Here is a 21,523-nt window from a genome sequence, read left to right as displayed (position 1 = left end):
CCATATCAACTGTTTTGAAGTATTTGCTGAGGAAATTTGAGACCCGTCAACAGTTGAAGATGAGCACTCAAGAGCAATGCTAGGTAAGCAACCAGGCAAAGGTTCTGGGCAATCAGTTCCTGATAGGACGTTTAATTTTAGGTTTTGATTGACTGCCTTATTCTTCCTTGTTCTGCAGGCAAGAGCAAGGGTAGAGGAAAGGATAGGGAAAAGTATGATATGAGATACCTTTGCTTTCGACCCTGATGATATGAGATACTTTTACTTTTGAAGAAGTAGCGGATGATCAGCATATGTATTTGTTGCGCTTGTCTCCACATGCTTCGATGCATCATTTTCACTTGCCTCTTCTGTTCTCTAGGCAAGCGTGGTATCTTTTCTGGAAGCATAAGATGTTGAAATAATGGGTACTTCGAGAGCAGTGCTAGGTGAGCAATCAGGGAAGGGGTTCCAGGTAGTCGGTTCCAAATTGGAAGGTTGATTCCAAGTGCCGGCTGATTGCTATCTTTCTCCTTGCCTTGCAGTGAAGAGGGAGGACAAAGAAAAGGATAGGAAGAAAGCATGCTATGAGATACTCTTGCTTTCAACCCTAGTGATATGAGATACCTTTGCTCTGGTGTGACTTGGTTGAAGAGGTGTTTCTAGGGAGGAAGAAAACTAGGTATGTTGAGAAGTTTTAGTTACAGGTGCATTCGGCAAGGAAGAAGAGTCAGGCGTTTTGGATGTGTGCCTTGCTATAGAGGATGAAGGTCGAATTATATGGTGATTTCCTAATAACAAGTGGCAGTGTGGATGTGGCCTTGTCACCCACGCTTGTCGGCCAAAAGTGTGGTAGTGGGAATAATGGACTTCACATGTTTTTAACTTTGTCAGTGATCTCTGACAAAGTTGCACGTGATAGTCGAAAGCTGAGATTGCGTCCAAAAAGTGTTGACGGACTTTACGCAAGAAGATCCGAGTTTTGAAATTCGAAGAGTGGTGTTTCTTCGATTTTTTTAACAAGTGGTTGTGTTGCCTTTCCTTTTAAAGAGGTGTCAATCGTTTTCAACATGCACACTTTGAAGATTGCCCGTCCTTGAAAATTGTCTTTGCTGTATTTCTGAGATTTTACTCACTCCAACCCTTTTCTTTTACCATCTTTTTGGAAATGGCTAACCCGTCTAACATTTGCTTAGATTTGAGTCTCAGTAGTGACGCAAGTGCACCGCGTCAGGGTAATATATGACGCCCGTCCTTCTTATCTTCTAATGGCCCTCTTACAGTTGAAGACTCTGTGATGAGGGATGCAACAACAGCTACAGTTGTAGCTACGAACCTCATCACTCCTAGAGATAATATGATACTTTCACGACGGTTCGATGAGTTAGCTGTTCAAGATTCCAAGGCTCTCAGTGTCCAGTGTGCGAACTCTGTTTCTAACATGGGCTAGCGCCTACTTGCTCAAACTCGCCAAGTTGAATCATTGACAGCCGAGGTGGCAACTCTTAGTCAAGAGATCAGACAGCTCAAGCGCGAGAATAGAGAGTTGCATGTACTTGCAAATAGTTATTCGATGGGCATGAAGAGGAACCTTGATCAGTTGCTGGACTCCGAAGGTCGGATTCAAAGTGACCATCGGAAGTTTATGGATGTATTCCAGAGGCACTTTTTGCCTTCGTCATCTGGAGTTCGACCAAGTATTGAGGCTCCGAATAATCTATCTTTAGTACCTCCCTCTTTTAGGGTTCCATCGAGTACTAAGGCTTCAAGTACTGAAGCTTCACATAAGTGACATTTGTGAAGGCTCCCTCTTTTAGGGTTTAGGATTTTTTTCTTTTGCTTTTCTTTTCCCTTTTTATTTATTTATATTTATTTATATTTTTTATTTTTTATTATGCAATTGCAATTTCTTAGAGATATCAATGGACATGCTTTATTTTATTCAGTATGTTGTGTTAAATACAAACAAAACATGTATCTCACTAAGATGTGTTACTTCCCTTTATTTTTGCATGGTGCAGACGCACCAAGATTCCACCATGTTCTTTATTTATTTATTTTTTTTATTATTATTTTTTTTTTTTATTAATCACCATTTTCCAAGATGGTGCCGTGCACCTTTCCATCACCCTTTTTTTAGACAAAAATTTGCCATCCTCTCCCTACTTTCTTCCATTCAATCACTATGTCTCCACCACCTTTTTCCTTTTTCTTTCTTGACTTGCTAACAGTAGCTTGCACCTTCCTTTTGTGTGTGTACATAATCATATTTTTTTCCAGTGCACCATCCCATCACTTCTCATTTTGGTTTTCTTTCCCAGGCACGGGTGGTCGTTTGCACAGTCACTGTTATTTGCACAGTCACCGTGCTTCACCCTTTTTTGCGTGCGGGTTACTATCGCAGTCAAGGACCTGCATTCTTCTCCGCATGCGGACTGTTTTTTTTTTCACTTAGTTCTCTGGAGACTATCATTTACATAGTCACCGCACTACTGTTGCTTATGCAGATCAGTCTCTTTTGCAACTGTTGAGATCGTTGTGTGTGTATATATACAGGCATACGCACATATAGGGCACCGCATGGCTATTGCACAGCCACTGCACTTGTCTTGCATCCCGACTACACTGTCCTGCACTCCTGTGCTGCACCACCCTCGCTGTACTGCCATTCTCGCTGCACTGTCCTGTTTCCTTGCTGCGACGTGTTCTTCGCATCTGTCGTGTGGTGAGCTCGATGCTTGGACAAGAAGTGTGGCTGCGAGTGGAGGTTTGAACCACGAGGGCGAGTTGCCGTTCGTGGGAGTTCAGTTGTGTGGAGAGAGAGAGAGACGTTGCTGCAGAGGGGAAGAATAAAAGGCATGGCATAGCAGATTCCTCCATGCAGTTTCTCTCAGCAGAGCACGACTCCAATCCTTTGGGTTATGTATGTATCTCCATTCGCCTTGTACACACACACATATATATATATGCCATATATATGGAATGTGAAATGTGATTGTCCTGTCTGTTTCAAGTTTGAGGACGCCATGATCTTTTGAGCCGTATATATATATATATATTATGCCATATATATGGAATGTGAAATGTGATCGTCCTGTCTGTTTCAAGTTTGAGGACGCCATGATCATTTGAGCCGTACATATACATATATATATATATATATATATTTGTGTGTGTGGAAAGTAACTGTCCTGTCTGTTTCAAACTTGAGGACGCCATGCATAGCATTTCCATCTTTTGAGCCATGCATATATGTATATATATTTGTCCCGTCTGTTTCAAGCCTGAGGACGACTTTGATATCCTGGGGTTGTGTGCATTCATATATATATATATATACACACACACACACACACACACACACATATATATATATATGTGTGGAATTGATTGAATGTTCTGATTGAATGTTCTGACTTGTACATATATATATATATATATATATATATATATATATATATATATGTATATGTAAGGACATTGATTGAACCATCCTAATACCGTGTGCATGTATTACATATAAAATATGATGCGTCTATTTTTTTTTTTTGGCACAATTTATCTGCCCCCCACTGATGGATTTCTTTGCTGCAATGCTAGGAATCTTTAATTTTAAGAAGGCAGAGCATGATGCCGAGATTCTCATGAAGCTTTTAGAGACGTGGTTGTTGGTGGCGGAGTGAGCAGGTTGCCTAGTGCTTATGCTAGAGACTGCAACAAGGTTTCGCTGTGTAGTGTCGTTTAATCACAGTTTTCCCTTGGTGGTGCGCTACCGTGTGGTGCTGTACAAGAGCCTGTAGCGGGGCTTCGCTGCTTAATGCCTTTTGGTCACAGTTCTTTCTTGGTGGTGACGTCGACGTACGGTGCAAGAAACTGCTTACGTAGTGCGATTGCGTAACATTTTGGTTTCCTTTGCCACTGTAGTGTGCCCTGAAGGACTGCTCTGTAGCTGCCCTCTTTGTCGTGCTGCTCAAGTTTTGTGGCTGATTTTTTTTTTTTTTGTGGTCATGGTATTTTTCAAATGTTTTAAGAACAACACCATCACCATTCTTGCGAAGGAAGGCGATTCGCAAGATGAGGGAACAACGTTGAAGCTTTACGCGCCACTTACTAGTCCTAAGGCGCTTGCTCTTCTCGCGAAAGACAACTCCATGCATATTAAGTCGTGGTCTTCTGATCTTGGGAGGTGGTAGACACTGTTCAACCAAATACAAAGAAAAAGGCGTGCACATTGAGGGTTCTTATTTTGAATCCTTTGCACCATGCTCATGACCATCATCCGGCCTCGTTTAAACTTCTTGGTGATCACATCCGCAGTGGAGCCATGGCTTGGAATGGTACCTTGTCGACTACTGGGGAAGCCGTCTTTGATGAGTTTTATTGGGAGTGGCTTGAAGATGTCCTAAGCCGATCTAAAGATGTGCTTACCAACGTGGGTCTTTACCACGCTATGTACGCATCTTTGTTTAGTTATGATCGTTATCCTTCCGTCCTTCACGAGTTCTTTAAGCATTGGTGTTCAGCGACCAATACACTTCACACAACGCAAGGGGAGATGTCAATTTCACTTTGGGATCTTCATAGGATAGGAGGCTTGCTGATCCACGGTAAGTTTTATGAGGTTGTTCCCAGCGCGGAGGAACTTTCTCTTTGCAATAGCCAAGGATTGCCTGCGAGTTGCCGCTGTTTGTTTTAGGCGTATCACAAGCTTTTCCAGGATGCTCAAGGTAAATCAGGCGTGAGGATTTCCTCATGGATCCGATTTTGGTACTGGGAGGCCATGAGGTATAAGAAGTCTTTGAAGATAAGTGGCCGTAACAAGACCACTGGGCCAAAGGGAGACTCAGACCCGTCCGGTGTTATTGGCTCAACCAGGCATAGTTCTTCTGACAAGTTGAGAGCATTTGAGGATCTTGGCATAGCATCAGAGCATATGAAGGAGTCTTACCTAGCTGTTTCTTAGCTTGCTGGCTTTGTAAGTTTGTTTTCCCGACAGGCGACGTCAACTTAGTTCGTCCTGGAGTTTTCAAAGTTGCTAGCAAGATGGCTGCAGGTGAGTCTTTTAGCCTTGCTATTCCGGTCTTAGCCAACATTTACAATGGCTTGAACATTGTTTCAAACTCGGCAAGCACTGAAGATCGTGCTGCGATGATTCCTTACCACTATGTGTATAGTTGGTTGGGTGAATATTTTGGCACTTATTTTTCTTTGTTGACTCTAGACAAGTCAAGGCCTTCTTCATCGACTGCAGCCAAGCTAGGGCCTTTGATGACGAAGTATTCTGGCATGTGATCGGATCATATTTATATATATTTTTACTTCGAATTCACTCTTCTTTTCTTAGTTAGTTCCTTACATTTTTGAGCTATTTACGTTATTTTTGTGTTTATAGGATTTGTTATGCAAAGAAAATAAAAATAGCACAAATGAGTTTTAAATAATAAATTCGTCGAAAATTGCTTTAGTCGTTCTCATTCTGTCATGGATTATTGGTAGAATTATGTCACGGCATAAACAAAAGAAATGGGGAGAGTCGGTCAAAGAGGGAGCAAGAGAGCATCATGATTTATATTTTTTTTACCTCGTTGACTCCCATATTCTTCACTTCTTAAAACAACAGGAAGCTGCTTTGCAGCTGGAAAGGAAGGAATCCAAGGTGGAAACGTGAGGAGTGGAAGGCAGGAGTATGCGGGAAAAGATGGAATAGAAAAAAAAAAAAGGGGGAAAGCTGAGACACGGGTAGGTGGAAGGCAGATGCTGCTTTGGCAGCTAGGGGGCGCATAAAATAAGAAGAAAAGGCAGGAGGAAAGGGGGAGATTAATAGGAAATAAGGGGAGAGAGGAGGAGAGAGAGGGAGGAGCTGCCTTTGGGCAGCTCGCAGAGAGCGCAGGAGGCGCAGAAAAACAGGGAGGGATTGACGCGGGAGGAAAGTTGCTTTGCAGCTGGGGGGCGGAAAGAAAGGAGGGCTGCCTTTGGCAGCGTGAGGATAGACGCAGGTCAGATGGGAGAAAGGTTAGAGTGCGAAAACAGAAAGACAGAGGCAATGGGCAGGCACGGCAAGAGAGGGCAGACTGGATCAGAAAGGGAAGTCAGACAGACAGAAGCAGCAAGCACTCTCCTCTCTCTCGGTTAAATCTTTCCAAACTTCTATTTTATTTTTGTTTTAATAATGTGCAATTAAATTTATTTTGGCTAGAGGTTAATTCAAAGCCATGAATATATTTGTAATATGAATTGATTACCTTCGGTTGTGATTTCATAAGTTGTGAATTCAATTTACTTATCCGTTCGTATAAAAACTGATTTGTGTATGTTGGTTGAGAGTGCACGCTTAATTTACATGCATGAATTTGATGCTAGAATATAAGTGAATTTCACCTAATTGTTATGAACTTATATTCACAAGTAGTAAAGGTTGCTAGTCACAATCACGTTAAGTAAATTCTTGGCATAAGTTTCATGCAAATCATAGTAACGAGTGCCTCGTCAATGCTTATGTTTTTCATAGAACTTAATGATTCTTGCTTGTATCTCTATTATGCAATTCATGTAGGAAACTTGTAGGGAATGTTTTGGGTTGTCGTATGCAATCATCCAACCCAATAACTTGTGGAAAAACTGAGGGTTAATTAGTGCAATTCACGGTTAATTTGGGGCGTTGAGATTTATAATTTATTGAAAGAACAACTGAAAATCAATTTAGGTTGCATATGTGTCATGTGTGGAGAAGAACCCTCTAGCTAATCCGTCACCTATCCTTTCACCTTAATTTCATGCTTTTGTCAATTTTGTAATTTATTTAAGTTTAATTTATTTCTCGTCAAAACCAAAAACCCCCCATTATTAAATTCTATTATTTAATTAGTTTTCATTGTTGTTAGTCTTTTAATTCAATTTTCGTCCATTTCAGTTCCTAGTGTCTAATTTGATTGTTTTCATTATTTTGAGTCATTCTAAGTGTGTTTCGAGTTATTAGAGTTTTTAGCCTAATTTTGTGTCCTTGAGTCTTATTTAATATTTTTAAATTAATTTAGAATAGATTAGCAATCCCTCCTAATCCCCGGCCTAGAACGATACCCTACTTACATCTATACTACAATTGTCAAAAAGAGGGTTTAATTTGTGTGTCAAGTAATTCTCACATCAGCATGCTCTCCGCGAAGAGCCTTGATGATTTGCAGGCACGAGCGCTATTTGAAAGTTGTGAAGATTTGAGGATGGACCCCTTAGCGAGAGTTGGCTCAGTGCGGCGAGGCATCGTAGACAATTCGCATCTCCGCTTCTCAGACTTGTCTTATCTTATAAGTCTTCGTTCTGGGTTTGTTTCTTTACGGCAAGAAGACCGATGCATCGTTCAGCCATATAGTCCCCACCGTTTCGATAGGCAATTTGGTTTTGTCCAAAACGTGCCAGGCAAGCTGAAGGAAAAGAACCAATCAGCATCCTTGCAAGCCGTGTATATGCATTGGAAGTCTTGTACCCGTGCATGTACAAATGTTGTTATCATGCTGCTAGCCAAGGATGAGTTTAAGAGTAATCCAGTGACCCGTGTTTATGCTCGTTGGTGGTCAAAGGTATATTATAAGAACTTGGGGATGGCAAGTGGTACCAATTCTTCTCACTCAGGTAATGATATGTCGAGAGAGGGCTATCCTGTGGTTCCTATGCAAGTGGTAGCTCTTGATTGCACCAGTGTGGCTCCTTTGCAAGATAGACCTGTAGCTTTAGCCCCTTAACGCCCATGCTTGTCTCCTCGACATCCGGATGCTTTTGAAGAGGCGGGAGATGAAGTTGATTTGCACGAAGATGGATTTATTTTGCAGTAGCGTCAACAAGTTTCAAACAAGCGACCACTTGAGGATGCTTAGGTTGACAGCGATGTGAATTTTTGTCATAAGAAGAAAGAAGTGTTTTGACCTCCTCAATTCGATGGCCGTGTGGCATTTGAGAGAGATGTATGTACTTCATTTTCTTTCGTGATTTCTTCTACTTTCATCATTTTGGCTTTCGTTTCTAACATCTTTCTTTGTCTTCTTTAGGTTGGGCCTTCTTGTCCTTTTGACTTGGCAACTGCAGATGTTTATTCCTATACGAAGATGTTATTTGCAGGCAACCTACCTACAGACAGGGAGATCGGGGATCTGCCTGGTACAGAGCTTGTTCCAAATTCGTCGAACTTCTTGAGTTTACCATGTGTAGGTGAAGGTATGCAAGAACCCGTCATGCGTCCAACACCTTTGCCAGCTAGCTCTGAGATCTCTTTGAGAGGGTCGAACCTTAGCGGTACTGAGTGACTCATCCATCGCATCGGTCTTGGTGCGGCAATGGAGATCAAGAGCCATATTGAGGAGAGGATTTCTAAGTGTCCGTTGGAAGACCTTACGTTGCTCAAGAAGGATTGTCGAAGCTTGTTTCTGTGATTGACAACCTTAACGTTGATTCTTCATCTTTGAAGATCAAGATTGCCGAACTTATGGCCGCCTCGACTGAGTATTCTTCCTTGCGCACTATTTCCTTGGAGAAGTTGAGTCCAGATGTTAGAGTTCATCAGCTAGCAACAATAAACTTGTCACTGGCTCAAGTCCGGTCTTCTCAGCAAGCTGCTTCGGGAGATTATCAAGTTACAGAGCCTTCTTTAACTTCTATTCAGGTGCGTCTAGATGGTTGGTGCAAGAGCGAGAGCAGTTGGTAATCGAAGCATTGCAACTTGAGAGTGTTCTCGTGGAGCAGGGAACTACACTTTCTCAGTACCAAGATGAGATTTCGCGTCTAGAACGAGAGAAAGACATGACTATGGAGTTGCCCATCTTGTCTCCCACCAAGGTAGAGACTTTGAAGACTTTGGAAGGCTTGCTTGACGATCGCCTTCGTAGTTTTAGGGACATAGTTTTCAAGTAGTATCTTCTGTTTTTTTTTTTTTTTTTTGTAATAAGGCTTTGGAGCCGACTCCTTCTTTCAAAGAAATAAAGTATTTACATTCTTGAATTTGCTCTTCATTCTTCAAAGGGTTTTTTTTTTTAGATGGTGTGACTGTACTTGAAGTTTTGATGTTTCAAGTTGCCTACGTACCCTCTGTTGAGGAGGGACCAAGTCATAACGTAATTCAAATGCATTTTTTTTTATTATTGTGCCGTGCGCAGTTTATGCTCTTGCAGGCCAGAAGTATGGCGTTTGTTTTAGGGGTAGTAGCGCTTCAAGAATTTGCCATTGATGGGGCCGATCTTCAAGCCATCTTCTGCCATGATTAAGTAGGCGCCGTTGGTGTAGAACTCTTGTATTACGTATGGTCCATCCCACTTTGATGTGAACTTGCTTTTTGTCTTGTGAGTTGTGATGATAGGCCTACGCAATGCAAGGACGAGATCTCCATATTAGAAAGACCTTGGGCGGACCTTCTTGTTGAATGCCTTGGATAGCCGTGCTTGGTAGCATTCCAAGTGTTAAGCTTCGAGCCTTATTTCATCGAGTGCTTCCAACTCTTGAAGGCGCAGCTTCACATTATCTTCATCAGTCAAGCCTTCTTGTATAGCCATTCTTAGCGAGGGGATTTGACTTTTGAGTGGTAGAACATCTTCCACGCCATATACAAGAGAATAAGGCATAGCTTGGGTAAGAGTCCTATGTGTCGTCCGGTATGCCCAAAGTGCTTCGCTTATTCTTTCGTGCCAGTCTCTATTTGTTCGACTGATCACCTTCTTTAGGAGATTGCACAATGTTTTGTTGAATGATTCTGCAAGACCGTTGGCCAGAGCATGATACATGGAAGACTTGTGCTGCTTGAACTTATATTTCTTGCAAAGCTCGTCCACGTGTCGGTTGGAGAGTTGTTTTTCGTTGTCAGTGATGATGTAGCGAGGCACACCATATCGGTGGATGATATGCTCCTTAATGAAACGGACGACAGTTTCCTTCTTTACTTCCCTTAGGGTATGGTTTCAGCCTATTTGGAGAAGTAATCTGTTGCAGTTAGGATGTAAGCTTCTTCTGCATATGACTTTGGAGTAATTGGTCCTACTACGTCCAATCCTCATGCATCGAATGGCCATGAAGCAGCTGTAGGGTGTAATGGCTCAGGTGGTTGATGTATGAAGTTAGCGTGGAATTGGCAGGCTTGGGCAGTCCTTCACCATGCTTGGCCAGTAGTAACCCATTCTTTTGAGCTAGAAATGTAGCTTTGGTCTAGATTGATGCGCCCCGCACACGCTTGAGTGTGCTTCTTCCATGGCTTGATTGGCTTCATCCTCACCTAGGCATCTTAGAAGTACTCATTTGAAAAAGTGCCGGTAGAGTGTTTCTTTATAGTAGAGGAAGCGAGGTGCTCGTCGACGTATTTCGGAGCAGTGTCTAGGATCATCTGGAAGTTTTCCATGCTCTAAGTAGTCGATCAACAGTTGTCTCTACTCTCTAACATCGACTGGAAGTACTAAGATGACATTCGTATCATCCAGTAGCATTTCAGTGATGAGGGGGATCACCTTGGCAGACTGGCACATCTGCAGCTTCGTCTTCTCCTAATGTCATGCTTGAGGCTAGGTTGGCAAGAGCGTCTGCCATTTGATTTTCTTTTCTTGGCACATGTTATAGTGTTACAGCCTCAAACCTTTGTAGCAATTGAGTTACCAGCCAGAAGTATGGGACAAGATCATCTTTCCTCACCTCATATTCAGTCAAGAGTTGATTGATTATGAGCTAGGAGTTGCCATATACCTCGAGAGCTATGATTTCCATGTTGATTGCCATTTAGAGCCCGATGATCAATGCTTGGTACTCAGCGACGTTGTTGGAGCATAATTCGCTTAGTTGGAAGGAATAAGGTAGTATTTGCCTTTGTGGCGACATGAATACTATTCCTGCCCCTGTTCCGTCTGCTCGTGCAGATCCTTCGAAAAACATCGTTTATGTCGGGAAGATGTCGATGTAAAATACGTCATCGTCAGGCAAGTCGTCTGAGATTTTCCAATCAGCTGGGATTGGGTGATCAGCAAGAAAGTCTACTAGCGCTTGCCCCTTGACGGCTTTAGCTGGGACGTAGATGATCTCATACTGATTAAGAAGCAACAGCCATTTAGCGAGTCGTCCTGTAAAGACTGGTTTAGACATGACGTATTTGACTGGGTCAGCTTTAGCAATCAAGTGGATAGTGTAAGCATGCATGTAATGCCTGAGCTTCTGGATGGCGAAAACCAAGGCAAGGCACATCTTTTTTATTAGGGAGTAGTTCAACTCAGCGCCGGTGAGAGTTCGGCTGAGGTAGTATAGCGCTCATTCTTTCTGGGATTCATTCTTTTGCGCCAAGCGTGCTCCAACTGAACTTTCCTGAGCGGCGATATACAATATGAGTAGTTTCCTGGGCACAGGCGCCCCCAAGACAGGTGGACTTGACAAATATTTTTTTATGCTTTCAAAAGCATTATGGCATGCTTCGTCCCATACAAATGGAACATCCTTCTTCATGAGTCGACTGAATGGTTGACAACGCCCTGCAAGGTTGGAGATGAAGCGTTTGATGAAGGCTAGCCGTCCTTGTAGACTTTTCAGCTCGTGCAGGTTTCTTGGCTGAGGCATGCTTTGAATGGCCTTGATTTTTTATTGCTCCACTTCAATACCACGGTGTTTCAAAATGAAGCCGAGGAACTTTCCGGAGGTGACGCCAAACGCACATTTTAACAGGTTCATCTTGAGGTTGTATTTTTGCAGCCTTTCGAACACTACTCGCAAATCCTTCAAGTGATCTGATCTTTTCTTTGTTTTGACCACAACGTCGTCCACATAACATTCTACGTTTTTGTGTAGCATGTCATTGAAGATTTTCTACATTGCGCGTTGATATGTAGCTCCAGCATTCTTTAGACTAAAGGGCATCACCTTGTAATAGTAGATACCTTTTGGAGTGCGGAATGCTGTTAGTTCCTCATCTTCAAGAGCCATATGAATTTGATTGTATCCAGAAGAGCCGTCCATGAATGACAATGCCTCGTGGCCAATGGTTGCGTCCACCATGATTTCAATGATTGGTAAGGGGAAGTCGTCCTTCGGGCAAACGTCGTTAAGGTCCCGAAAATCTACGCAAACACGTATTTGTCCAGATTTCTTAAGGACGATGACGATGTTGGAGATTCACTTGGGGTATTGCAGCTCTCGAATGAAGCCTGCTTCAATTAGCTTGTCAATCTCTGCCTCAATTTGTGGAATGAGCTCAGATCGATAGCGTTTTTGAGTTTGCTTTATCGGTCGCGTTCCAGGCTTGACTGCACAACGATGACAGGTTCAAGGCTGGGCATTTCCTTGTAGGTCCAAGCAAAGACGTCTTTGTACTCTGATAACAGTTGGTAATACTCATCTATCTCGTCCGCACTTAGCAGCACACTTACAAAGATAGGTTTTTGCTCTTTTTTTATGCCTAAGTTGAGCTTCTTAAGATCATCAACCGTGGCTTGCCCCCCCATCCTTAAGTTGTGTTGGCGCAGCAGTGACATCTTCTTTGGGGATCTCATCTTCTTTGCTTTCTTGGATTGTGATGTGGAAGACATCTTGGACTTCCTCTTCAGTGTCGTCCTTTCGGGTGTTGTAGTTACAAGAATCTATGCAAGCGCGGAGTTCCCCTGAGTTTTTAAAGGTAACATTTAAGTTTCGTCCTGCGTCCATGACCTTTTGAATTAGATCACCTTCGATCATGTTGTTAATATCAGCTTCATCCAGGCTTGAAAGTGTTTTAACAATGGTTTATTGTCCAGTGTGGATGATGGTACGCCTTCTTACTTTCAGTGGTCCATTTGTGTCAACCTCCAAGATTGCTTGGTGCTTCATCCTTAAAGGAATTAAGCTTCGAATATCGCCTTTTTCTGCTAGCCTGTCGAGCTTTTCTTCCTTTGACATTGTCTCCCTATTTCTAGAAAACTTCATGTTGTCTTCAAGTCTTCCTAAAGCTGACCGACGAGGAGGAGAGCTAGCTGTGTTGCTTTGTTTCTTAGGTTTTGACAACCTTTCAAAAACAGAGCTTTGGGATGTTGGCTTGTTAAGCCTCTTGAAGACGGAGGTTCGGTTTTGACCACCAGTGCGATCAAGTGCTGACATTCTAGGTCTTGAACAATTCATCTTATCGAAGACTGACGTCCGAGGGGCGGATTTAGGCTCCTCCAGATCTTGTTCAATGCTCATGCTGATGTGTTAAGTGCTAGCATTTTTCGCTTTGCTTGAAATCTTCACGGGTGCATTTGGTGTGAAGCCAAGTCCAGCTTTGTTGTTGTTAACTCCATAACCATGCTTTTTCAACTTCTTTTGAGTCTTAGTGAGGTCACATTCTTTACTGTTGATGGTGTTTGAAACCTTCTTTCCAGGATTCGAAGAAGAAGCGAAGTCATACCCAGCTTTCGACATGAGTTTGTAGGCGTTTGGATCAAAACCTTCTTCGGTCCTTTTTGTTGGGAGAAAGCTTGGTTCCACCCTCTTTGGTAGAGCTTTTATGAAGCCTTGTGGTAATCTTGCAAAATTAGCGTCGCCTAGCTGTGTTAGAGGCAAAACTGCATTCGTCTTGAGCAACTTTACATTATCTTTATGTCGCTGTGTATCGGCTTTGCTTGCTCCAGTTTCGAACGGAGATTAACCATTCTTTCTTCTAGACATCGTGATGTATCAGAAGACGGGTGTGTTTGGTCCATTTGAGGGCGTCCTACTCCATTTGGTTGTTGCAGGTTTAGCAAGCTCATCATCGTTCTTGCCTGAAGAAGGCATAGCTTCTCCCTCTTGCTTCTTGGGCATGGCTTGCCACTTTTACTTTTTAGGTGTTGCTTTGCCTGTGGATTTGATCTCTTTTGGAAGAGCTTCGGGCACCATGTCTTCATCCATGTAGAACTTGGCGTCTGCGAAATGTGATTCGGCTTCGGTGAATGGTTTGGTGTCACCATAGATCACCTTCACTCTTTTTCGGTAAAATTTTAAGCATTGGTGAAGGGTGGACGGTACTACTCCATTCGCATGGATCCAAGGCCTTCCTAAGAGCAAGTCGTAGGAAGTTCTTACATCAATCACGTGGAATATCGTGCTTGACTTGAGTTCACCAATAGTCATCTCCACTCGGATCATGCCCATCGTTCTTTGTCCTCCTTGATTAAAACCTTGGATCAGTAGACGACTTAGGGACAGTTCATCTACCTTGATGCCGATTGTAGCCATTGTTGACTTTGGCATGATGTTTATGGCTGATCCATCATCCACAAGCATGCGGTTGACTTTGTGCTCCCTTACGTACCCCGAGAGAAAGAGAGGACGGTTGTGAGGCTTTGATCCCAGTAGTAAATCTTCGTCAGTGAAATTGATTGCATCGTAGGTGGCACAACATGCGGCGCATTCATGTGGTCGAAGCATCAAACCTTCGTCTTTGCTCGCTTGCGCTTCGTGGTCATTGGGACTTTCCAAGACCACTACCAGTGCTCTTCGCATCTTTTTTGGTAATCGTAGCGCTTCCTCGATGCTAAAGTGTGTTGGCAGACCTTCTTTAAGCATGAGAGTTTTTTCTCCCTCAGTGGCGATAACTTTGCCTTTTGAGGGCTCTTCCATGTCTATTTCGACCATGTGACATGTAGCGATAGTGCACTGTTGGAAGAAGTCCCCCGGGAAGTACTCGTGAAAGGAGATAGGAATGCGTGGCTCTTGCTCCATAGATTCCCTAGCATACGTTGGCTTAACAGCTTTCATGTTTCTTTTGGGATTCCTACTGTTGCGGCGACAGTCATTTTTCCCTTGTTCCACCTTTGGTCTCGTGGCTTGTGGTTTTGGTTTCCTTGTTTTTTTGTAGGTCACGAATGTCCATCATTCTTCATCATCGATATGTGCATCTTGTTCGTTTGCCCCCGGCGATGGTTGCGTAGAAGGTATTGTGCAACTTAAGCATTGATAGGAATGGTCAGGTGTCGCTTGGAGAGGCATGGGATCGAAGGATCCAAATGCAATTGTAGTAGTATGTGTTGCGGCCGTGTCTTCGAGGTCAAGCTCGATTTTCCCTTGTTGTGCTAGCTTCATAATGAGTTCTTTGAGGATGAAGCACTTGCCAACAGGATGGCTCACGATACAATGGTACTTGCAGTACCTAAGATCGTTCACGCGATTGATTTCTTCAGGGCGCTTGCATTCTGATAACTTAATCATCTTCTTTTCCAGCAAGTCGTCTAACATTGCATCCATGTCTGAGTCAGGAAAAGGGTACGCCTTCTGCTCCAATTCCTTCAAGGTGCTTTTGTACCTGTCTTGGGTGCGAGGAGGCTCACCTCTCTTTATCTCTTTTGCTTTGGTTTTGGAGGAGATCTTGATAGGCGTGGAAGAGGTCTTGATGGGCGCAGTGTTGATAATAAAAGCTTCATTGGCGGGCTTCTTCCCAGTTTTATCTACATTTGGGGCAAACACCTTGTCCTTCTTAAAGTTGGTGATTGGTTTTTTTTTTTCATGGTGAGCAATGCTCAACTCCATGTCGTGGGCACAGGTGGCTAACTCTTCAAAGGTCCGTGGTTTGATACCTTGAAGGATATAGTGTAATCCCCATTGCATGCCTTGAACGCACATCTCGATTGAAGAGATCTCCGAGAGCCTGTCCTTGCAGTCGAGGCTTAGATTGCGCCATTGGTTGATGTAGTCCACGACTGGCTCATCCCTCCATTGCTTCGTGCTTGTCAGCTCTAGCATGCTCACACTGCGGTGGGTGCTGTAGAAGTGGTTGAGGAATTCCCTTTCCAATTGCTCCCAGCTGTTAATGGACTCAGGCTCTACGTCCGTGTACCACTTAAAGGCATTTCCTTTCAGCGAGCGTACAAACTGCTTGGCGAGGTAATCTCCTTCTGTCCCCGCGTTGTTGTAGGTCTCAATGAAATGGGTGACATGTTTCAGGTTTCCCTTTCCATCGAACTGCATGAACTTTGGTGGCTGATAGCCCCTCGGCATCTTCAAAGCGTCAATTTTCTTAGAATAGGGTTTTGAGTATAGTACGGAGTCATGTGAACTTCTTTCGTACTGTGCCTTGATGGTGCTGGCGATCATCTCCTGTAGCTGCTGGATAGAAAGAGATCCCATGAGTGCCGCTGCTTGGTCTGGCTCCGACTTCACATTGGCTTTCTCCATCGGAGGCTCATCTTTTTTGCCAGCTTCTCTTTTTAGTGGATTACCCTTTAGGTCGGGTTTATCGTCTTGCTGCGCCTCTAATTGGTTAGCGAGTGCAGCGATTTGTGAGTCTTTTTCTTCCACAATTCGTGTTAGCCTTGCGATCGCTTCATTTATATGAGCCAGCTGCTCATCGATTGAGGTCGCTTCCGTGGTCATGACTTGCATGGTTGAGCTGCCGCTTGAGTCGGCATCGGAAAACATGGAACTAGAGTACTTCCTTGGGCTTTCCTCCCTTGGCGTTCTTAGTGAGGCCAGGGTGATCACAGGTTCGTGCCTCAGGTGCTCTTGTTCCTTTGGCGGAGTTGATGCAAAGGCAGAAGAGGTGGCAGAAAGAGCTCTTGCCTTGCTTCGAGTTGTGACGCTCGAAGTGATACCACCTACGGTGATGACACTTTTGTTCCTTGCATTGGTTGCGAGAACAACTTGAGCTTTCTTTGATGCCATTTGTGCTTTTTGTGGATTCAAAGATTGAGATGAGAGGTAGAGAAAGGTCCCACCGGGCATGCCAAATTTGTAAACACCGAAATTCCTGCGATGAACGAGACAAGAACACGTGTACAAAATAATATTTGTATTAATGATTTAGGGGTTACAATCTCTTCTACAAATTTAGCTTCTGATTCTATCTTTGTAATGGGTAGATTTGATGTTGTTGATCCAAAGGGTCGTCAGGGCTTGATCTTTAGGATGAACGGATGATGAATGATGAACACTTTCTTCAAGGGCCATTGAGACTTGATCTTGAACTAGTGGAAGTTCTTCAAGGGTCGTTGGGGCTTGATCTTGAATGAGGATTTGACGAAGAACAAATAGAGCTTTCTTAATCCTTCGGGATTTGCTTGGTGAGCTTTGGAGTTTCAAATCTTCAAGGTTTTGGTGTGAGGTGAATATGGTTATGAATTGGTCCCCTAAAATGAATGTCTTGGCTTCCTATTTATAGAATTCCAAAAACTTGATTTTTGGATTTAAATAATCAGATGAAATAAATTATTTCTGCCAAGTGTTGACACGTGTCATGTTTGATGACTTTTCTGATGATTCTCGATTTCTCGTTGAGTCACATGCTATGTGTAAAATTTACGTGACACGTGAACGTTAAAATTTTAATTATTGATCAATATTTATTTTATCGAAATTTCGATGTCTACGAAAACACATAAATATATTTTTTCACAAAGAAAAAAGTATTTACCAAAAAAATAAAATAAGGTAATAAAATTAATTAATAAAAAGTAAAAAATAAAAAAAATTATTATTTGCATTCTAAAAATCTAATTTTGCATTTCAAATTTTATATAATTAAAAAAAATAGATTTATGAGAAACTTAAAATAAGATTTTAGAAGTGGTAATAATAGTTTCATAAAATAATAAGGGAAAAAGTAGCTTAATTGGAATTTAGAACCAGAGAGTGAAAGAAAGATTATAGATTGAATAGAATAGTAGGTGAAGAGGGCGAGGCGGGGCGAGGTGGAGGCATCAGAAAACAGAAACGCCGGCCGATGACGACGATGAATAATCCTCCAACCAAAAAGAAGAAAGGTCGTCCTTCTCTCCTGGATCTCCAGAAACGCGCCCTCCTCCAACAACAGCAGCAGGACCAATGCCCAAACCCTCGCCGTCTATCCACACGCCGGAACCCTACTCCTCTCGATTCATCCCCGCCGTCCAATTCCCTTGCCGATGCCGATGACGACGATGAGCGCGCAAAGAAGAAGCATAAGCCCCTCCTCGGTTTTAATCCCAATTCGACTCCGACATTGTCGCCCTTTAATTCGGGCGCCTACGGTTCCGATTCGAACGCGGGTGGTGAGGATCCGGAGGCCGCTCTCAAGATCAGCACCGTCCACCACGGATCTAATCATATGGTGATCATCATACTACAAATCCCAAAACCCTTTTACTTTTCTCAAATTAAACACAAACCCATGTCGTTGTTGCACTTAATTCCCTAGATTTTTTTTATTAATTTGAGAAAAGTGATGAAATTTCTTTGTATTTTGCTTAATTTTGAAAAAAAAAAGTAATGAAATTTATTCATTTTTGCTTTATCTTGGGAATTAGAATCTTTTAGGGATTTTCGCGCGAAAACCAGAAGCTGTTTTTGGGGGGCGGAGTGGAGTCGTTGGGGCGTTTGACTTGTCATGTTTGGACATTATTTAATTTTAATTAATTGATATATTTGGAGACTGGGCAGTTTTTCTTTATTTCCTAATTTAAATTCTTCATCTGTTAAATGGTACCATAGAAAGACGCAGACCACCTTGTCTGGAAAAGCTCCAGTTTGTCTTTTCTTGATTTATTTGTTCATTTACTTTTCCAATGATTGCAGAAAATTAAATAATAAATTAATTATGTTTTGTTTGTGTTAGTGGTAAATTTAGCAGTGACATTGGTGTTAATGGTTTCTTGCAGAGGCGTGAAGAGATTTTGAAAGCGACAGACAGTAGCAGTTTATTACATGGTACGACACTGTTAGTCAATCGCAAGTCTTGCCTCAAAAGGTATCTCCTGGGGGTTAAATTCTAATGACTGTCAACTTTTTTCTGTGGACAGGGTCGCAGGTGGAATCCGGTCCCACGACACCTTTGCCAGACAAAAAGTTGCTGGTGTTCATCCTTGATAGGCTTCAAAAGTAGGTGTCTTAGGTTCCAAAGTAGTTGTCTTTTTCATTGACTCTTTGAAATGACACCATGGGTGTTCACTCGTTGGTCTCAACTTTCTTGCAGAAAGGACACTCGCGGGGTGTTCTCTGAGCCCGTTGATCCAGAAGAGGTGTGTTTTCTAATGTTGAAATGGCTTCTTCTGGTGCTGATATTGGCTTGTTTTACGAGTAACGGTTTCATGGTTTGATGTGAATATGTTGGTTGTTCAGCTTCCTGATTATCAGGAAATCATTCAAAACCCAATGGATTTTGGAACCGTGAGGACGAAACTAGATCAGGGAGCTTACTCCAACTTGGAGCAGTTTGAGGTTTGTATTATGATCTTTTTCTTGCTAGGTTTCAGTTTTGAAACACGCACACTCACCCACCACAGCTGCCTCAATTTCACCTTCAACTTGCATCCGCTTCTCTTTCTCATCTCCTTTGCCTGCTCACTCTCCCTCCCACCGGCTGTAGAAATAAATGAAGGGTTTATGTACGAGTGTTTCCTAGATGTGGCTTTTGAATGATTGATAAGTACACCAGAGATTATTGTCTTTTGGAAATTACAAAGATGTCAATTATGGTAATATAAGGCATGTTAATTCAAGTTGAGCCTGTTGCTAGTCAAAGAAGGCAAATGAATCCAGGACTGAGAACATAGTGCAACTTATCATTCCGTTCGGTATTCAAGTTATTGGCCTTGGTCTATTTTATTAAACATTTTTTACTTTGGCACCCTGATGTATGACTGGAACGTTAGGAATAGTGAAATGGTGTGATTCACTATTCTTGGTGCACTAAACTCTGATATATTGTGCTCTACTTCTAGTTTGTTTTTTTTTGTTAACTTAGTAACTTTGACAGGAATTTGAGACTTAATGTTTAATTTCTGCAGAAAGATGTGTTCTTGATATGTTCAAATGCAATGGAGTATAATGCACCAGACACTATTTACTTTCGACAGGTTTGACCCGTCCAACGTACACTTCTTCCTATTTAGTCAATCTCACCATGTTTGATGGTTAACAATGACTATGTCTTTAGGCACGATCTATACAAGAGCTTGCAAAAAAGGACTTCGAAAATTTGAGGCAAGTAAACGAAGATGGTGATCCGAAACCAAAAATTGCGAGGAGAGGCAGGCCACCTGGCAAGAGCATGAAAAAATCAATTGAAGGCTCTCCACTTGATCGTGTAGGTCCTCAATTTGTATCAGAAACTACTCTTGCTTCTGGAGGAGAGAATCCTAGCTTGTCCGGCACATACAATCTAAGACGGCCTGCTCCCCATAAGTTCAGGTCTTCTGATGCATTAAATATGGGCCCCCATGGGTCTCTTAGTGGTGAAACTGGTGCTAGTTGGTTGCCTGGCTGGGAGAATGAATTTCCAGGTACGTTATTTCAACTGCATCTGCTTCACTGATTTGTACTCATTATTCAGTTTCAGTTTTTTTTCCAAGTTTTATTTGGTTCTCTTAGTTTATTTAACAAATGCTGACCCTTTCTATTTCTTTTTTGGGTTGCAGCTTCTGTATTGAGGAGTGATCTAAAGTATGGAAAGAAACATTTTACAGTAGATGAGAACAGACGTGACACTTATACACAAGCTCTGGCTTTTGGTGATGAGCCATCAATGTTTTCTGGTTGTGAAGGAGAGTGGAAGCAACTTGTAGCGGTATGTTTAATGAGAACATTCTTGTATTATTTTCTAAATGGGAGACTGGAATTATTCAGTGATGGGGGAAGGGGTTGCTGTTAGAAAAATAGAAAACATTCATGTGAATAGATGTCTTCATAAATCTGTATAATGACAGTAGCTCATGTATACGTATATTTGTCGGACTTGTATAAAGATGTGATTCTTGTATAACATAATTTCTTAGTGTTTGTTTAATTGTTTTTTTTCTCAACATATAAACCAGGTAGGTCTACAATTTGAGCATGGTTATGCAAGGAGTCTAGCTCGTTTTGCTGCAAATCTTGGACCTGTTGGTTGGAAGGTTGCTTCAAAGAAAATTGCAAGTGTTTTGCCTGTTGGAATCAAGTTTGGTCCAGGATGGATAGGAGAAAATGAGACATGGAGGATGCAACCGTTTTCAGTCCGTGAGAGGGAACAGAGGGTTCAAAGCAACCCTGCATCCGATGACCACACAAACAAACTTGTACCTCAAAGTACATTATGCTCAGACGAAGCCAGATTGTCAGAAATTTCAAGTGGACCGAGATGTAGCCACGTGCTTGGTGGGGAAGCATCGTGGAATGGTTCATCCTTACACAATAAACATGTTGCTTATACATTCCCCTCGGGCTTGAACGTCAAACTGGGTGCAGCAGGCTCACCTCAAATGGGTCTGCACCAGCAACAGCAACAGCAACCGCAGCCGGATTTAGCTTTGCAGCTTTGACCACCGTGAGGGTGTCGGAGCGGGGGGCGTATATACAAGCAGTGGGGATTAATGGAATTAGATTAACAGATGAGGATTCTATTTTGTCTTTGTTTCTAATTAAAAATATATTATCAAGGTGGGTGTCTGATTGGCTCAAGGAATGATTACCGGTTGACAGATTAATCATTTTTATTTTAAAAATTCTTTGGTTTAACTTTAATCCAATGTGGATGCGCATTTCAAAAACTGAGCATATTGGTTTGAAGAAATATGAAAATGGTGAAAAGGAAATTAATTAATTAATTCAACCAAATATAAACTTACCAAACGAGGCATTGACATTGACATTGGCATTGGCATTG

The 21,523-nt window shown here is 42.3% G+C and overlaps 1 protein-coding gene across 1 annotated transcript; it reads left to right on the top strand.

Annotated features, from left to right (window-relative positions):
* The first annotated feature begins 17,507 nt into the window (after positions 1–17,507).
* LOC126606547 (uncharacterized) lies at positions 17,508–21,381 on the top strand. The gene is made up of 9 exons (XM_050273946.1): positions 17,508–17,995; positions 18,543–18,591; positions 18,684–18,762; positions 18,857–18,902; positions 19,003–19,101; positions 19,671–19,739; positions 19,820–20,165; positions 20,301–20,449; positions 20,697–21,381. The coding sequence occupies exons 1-9, from the start codon at positions 17,630–17,632 to the stop codon at positions 21,177–21,179; spliced, it is 1,686 nt and encodes a 561-aa protein (XP_050129903.1). The 5' UTR covers positions 17,508–17,629; the 3' UTR covers positions 21,180–21,381.
* Positions 21,382–21,523: the final 142 nt, after the last annotated feature.

Source organism: Malus sylvestris, chromosome 16 (assembly GCF_916048215.2).
Source record: "Malus sylvestris chromosome 16, drMalSylv7.2, whole genome shotgun sequence".
Classification (NCBI taxonomy): domain Eukaryota; kingdom Viridiplantae; phylum Streptophyta; class Magnoliopsida; order Rosales; family Rosaceae; genus Malus; species Malus sylvestris.
Note: the sequence above shows the minus strand (reverse complement) of the source record. Positions and strands in the feature narration are given on the sequence as shown.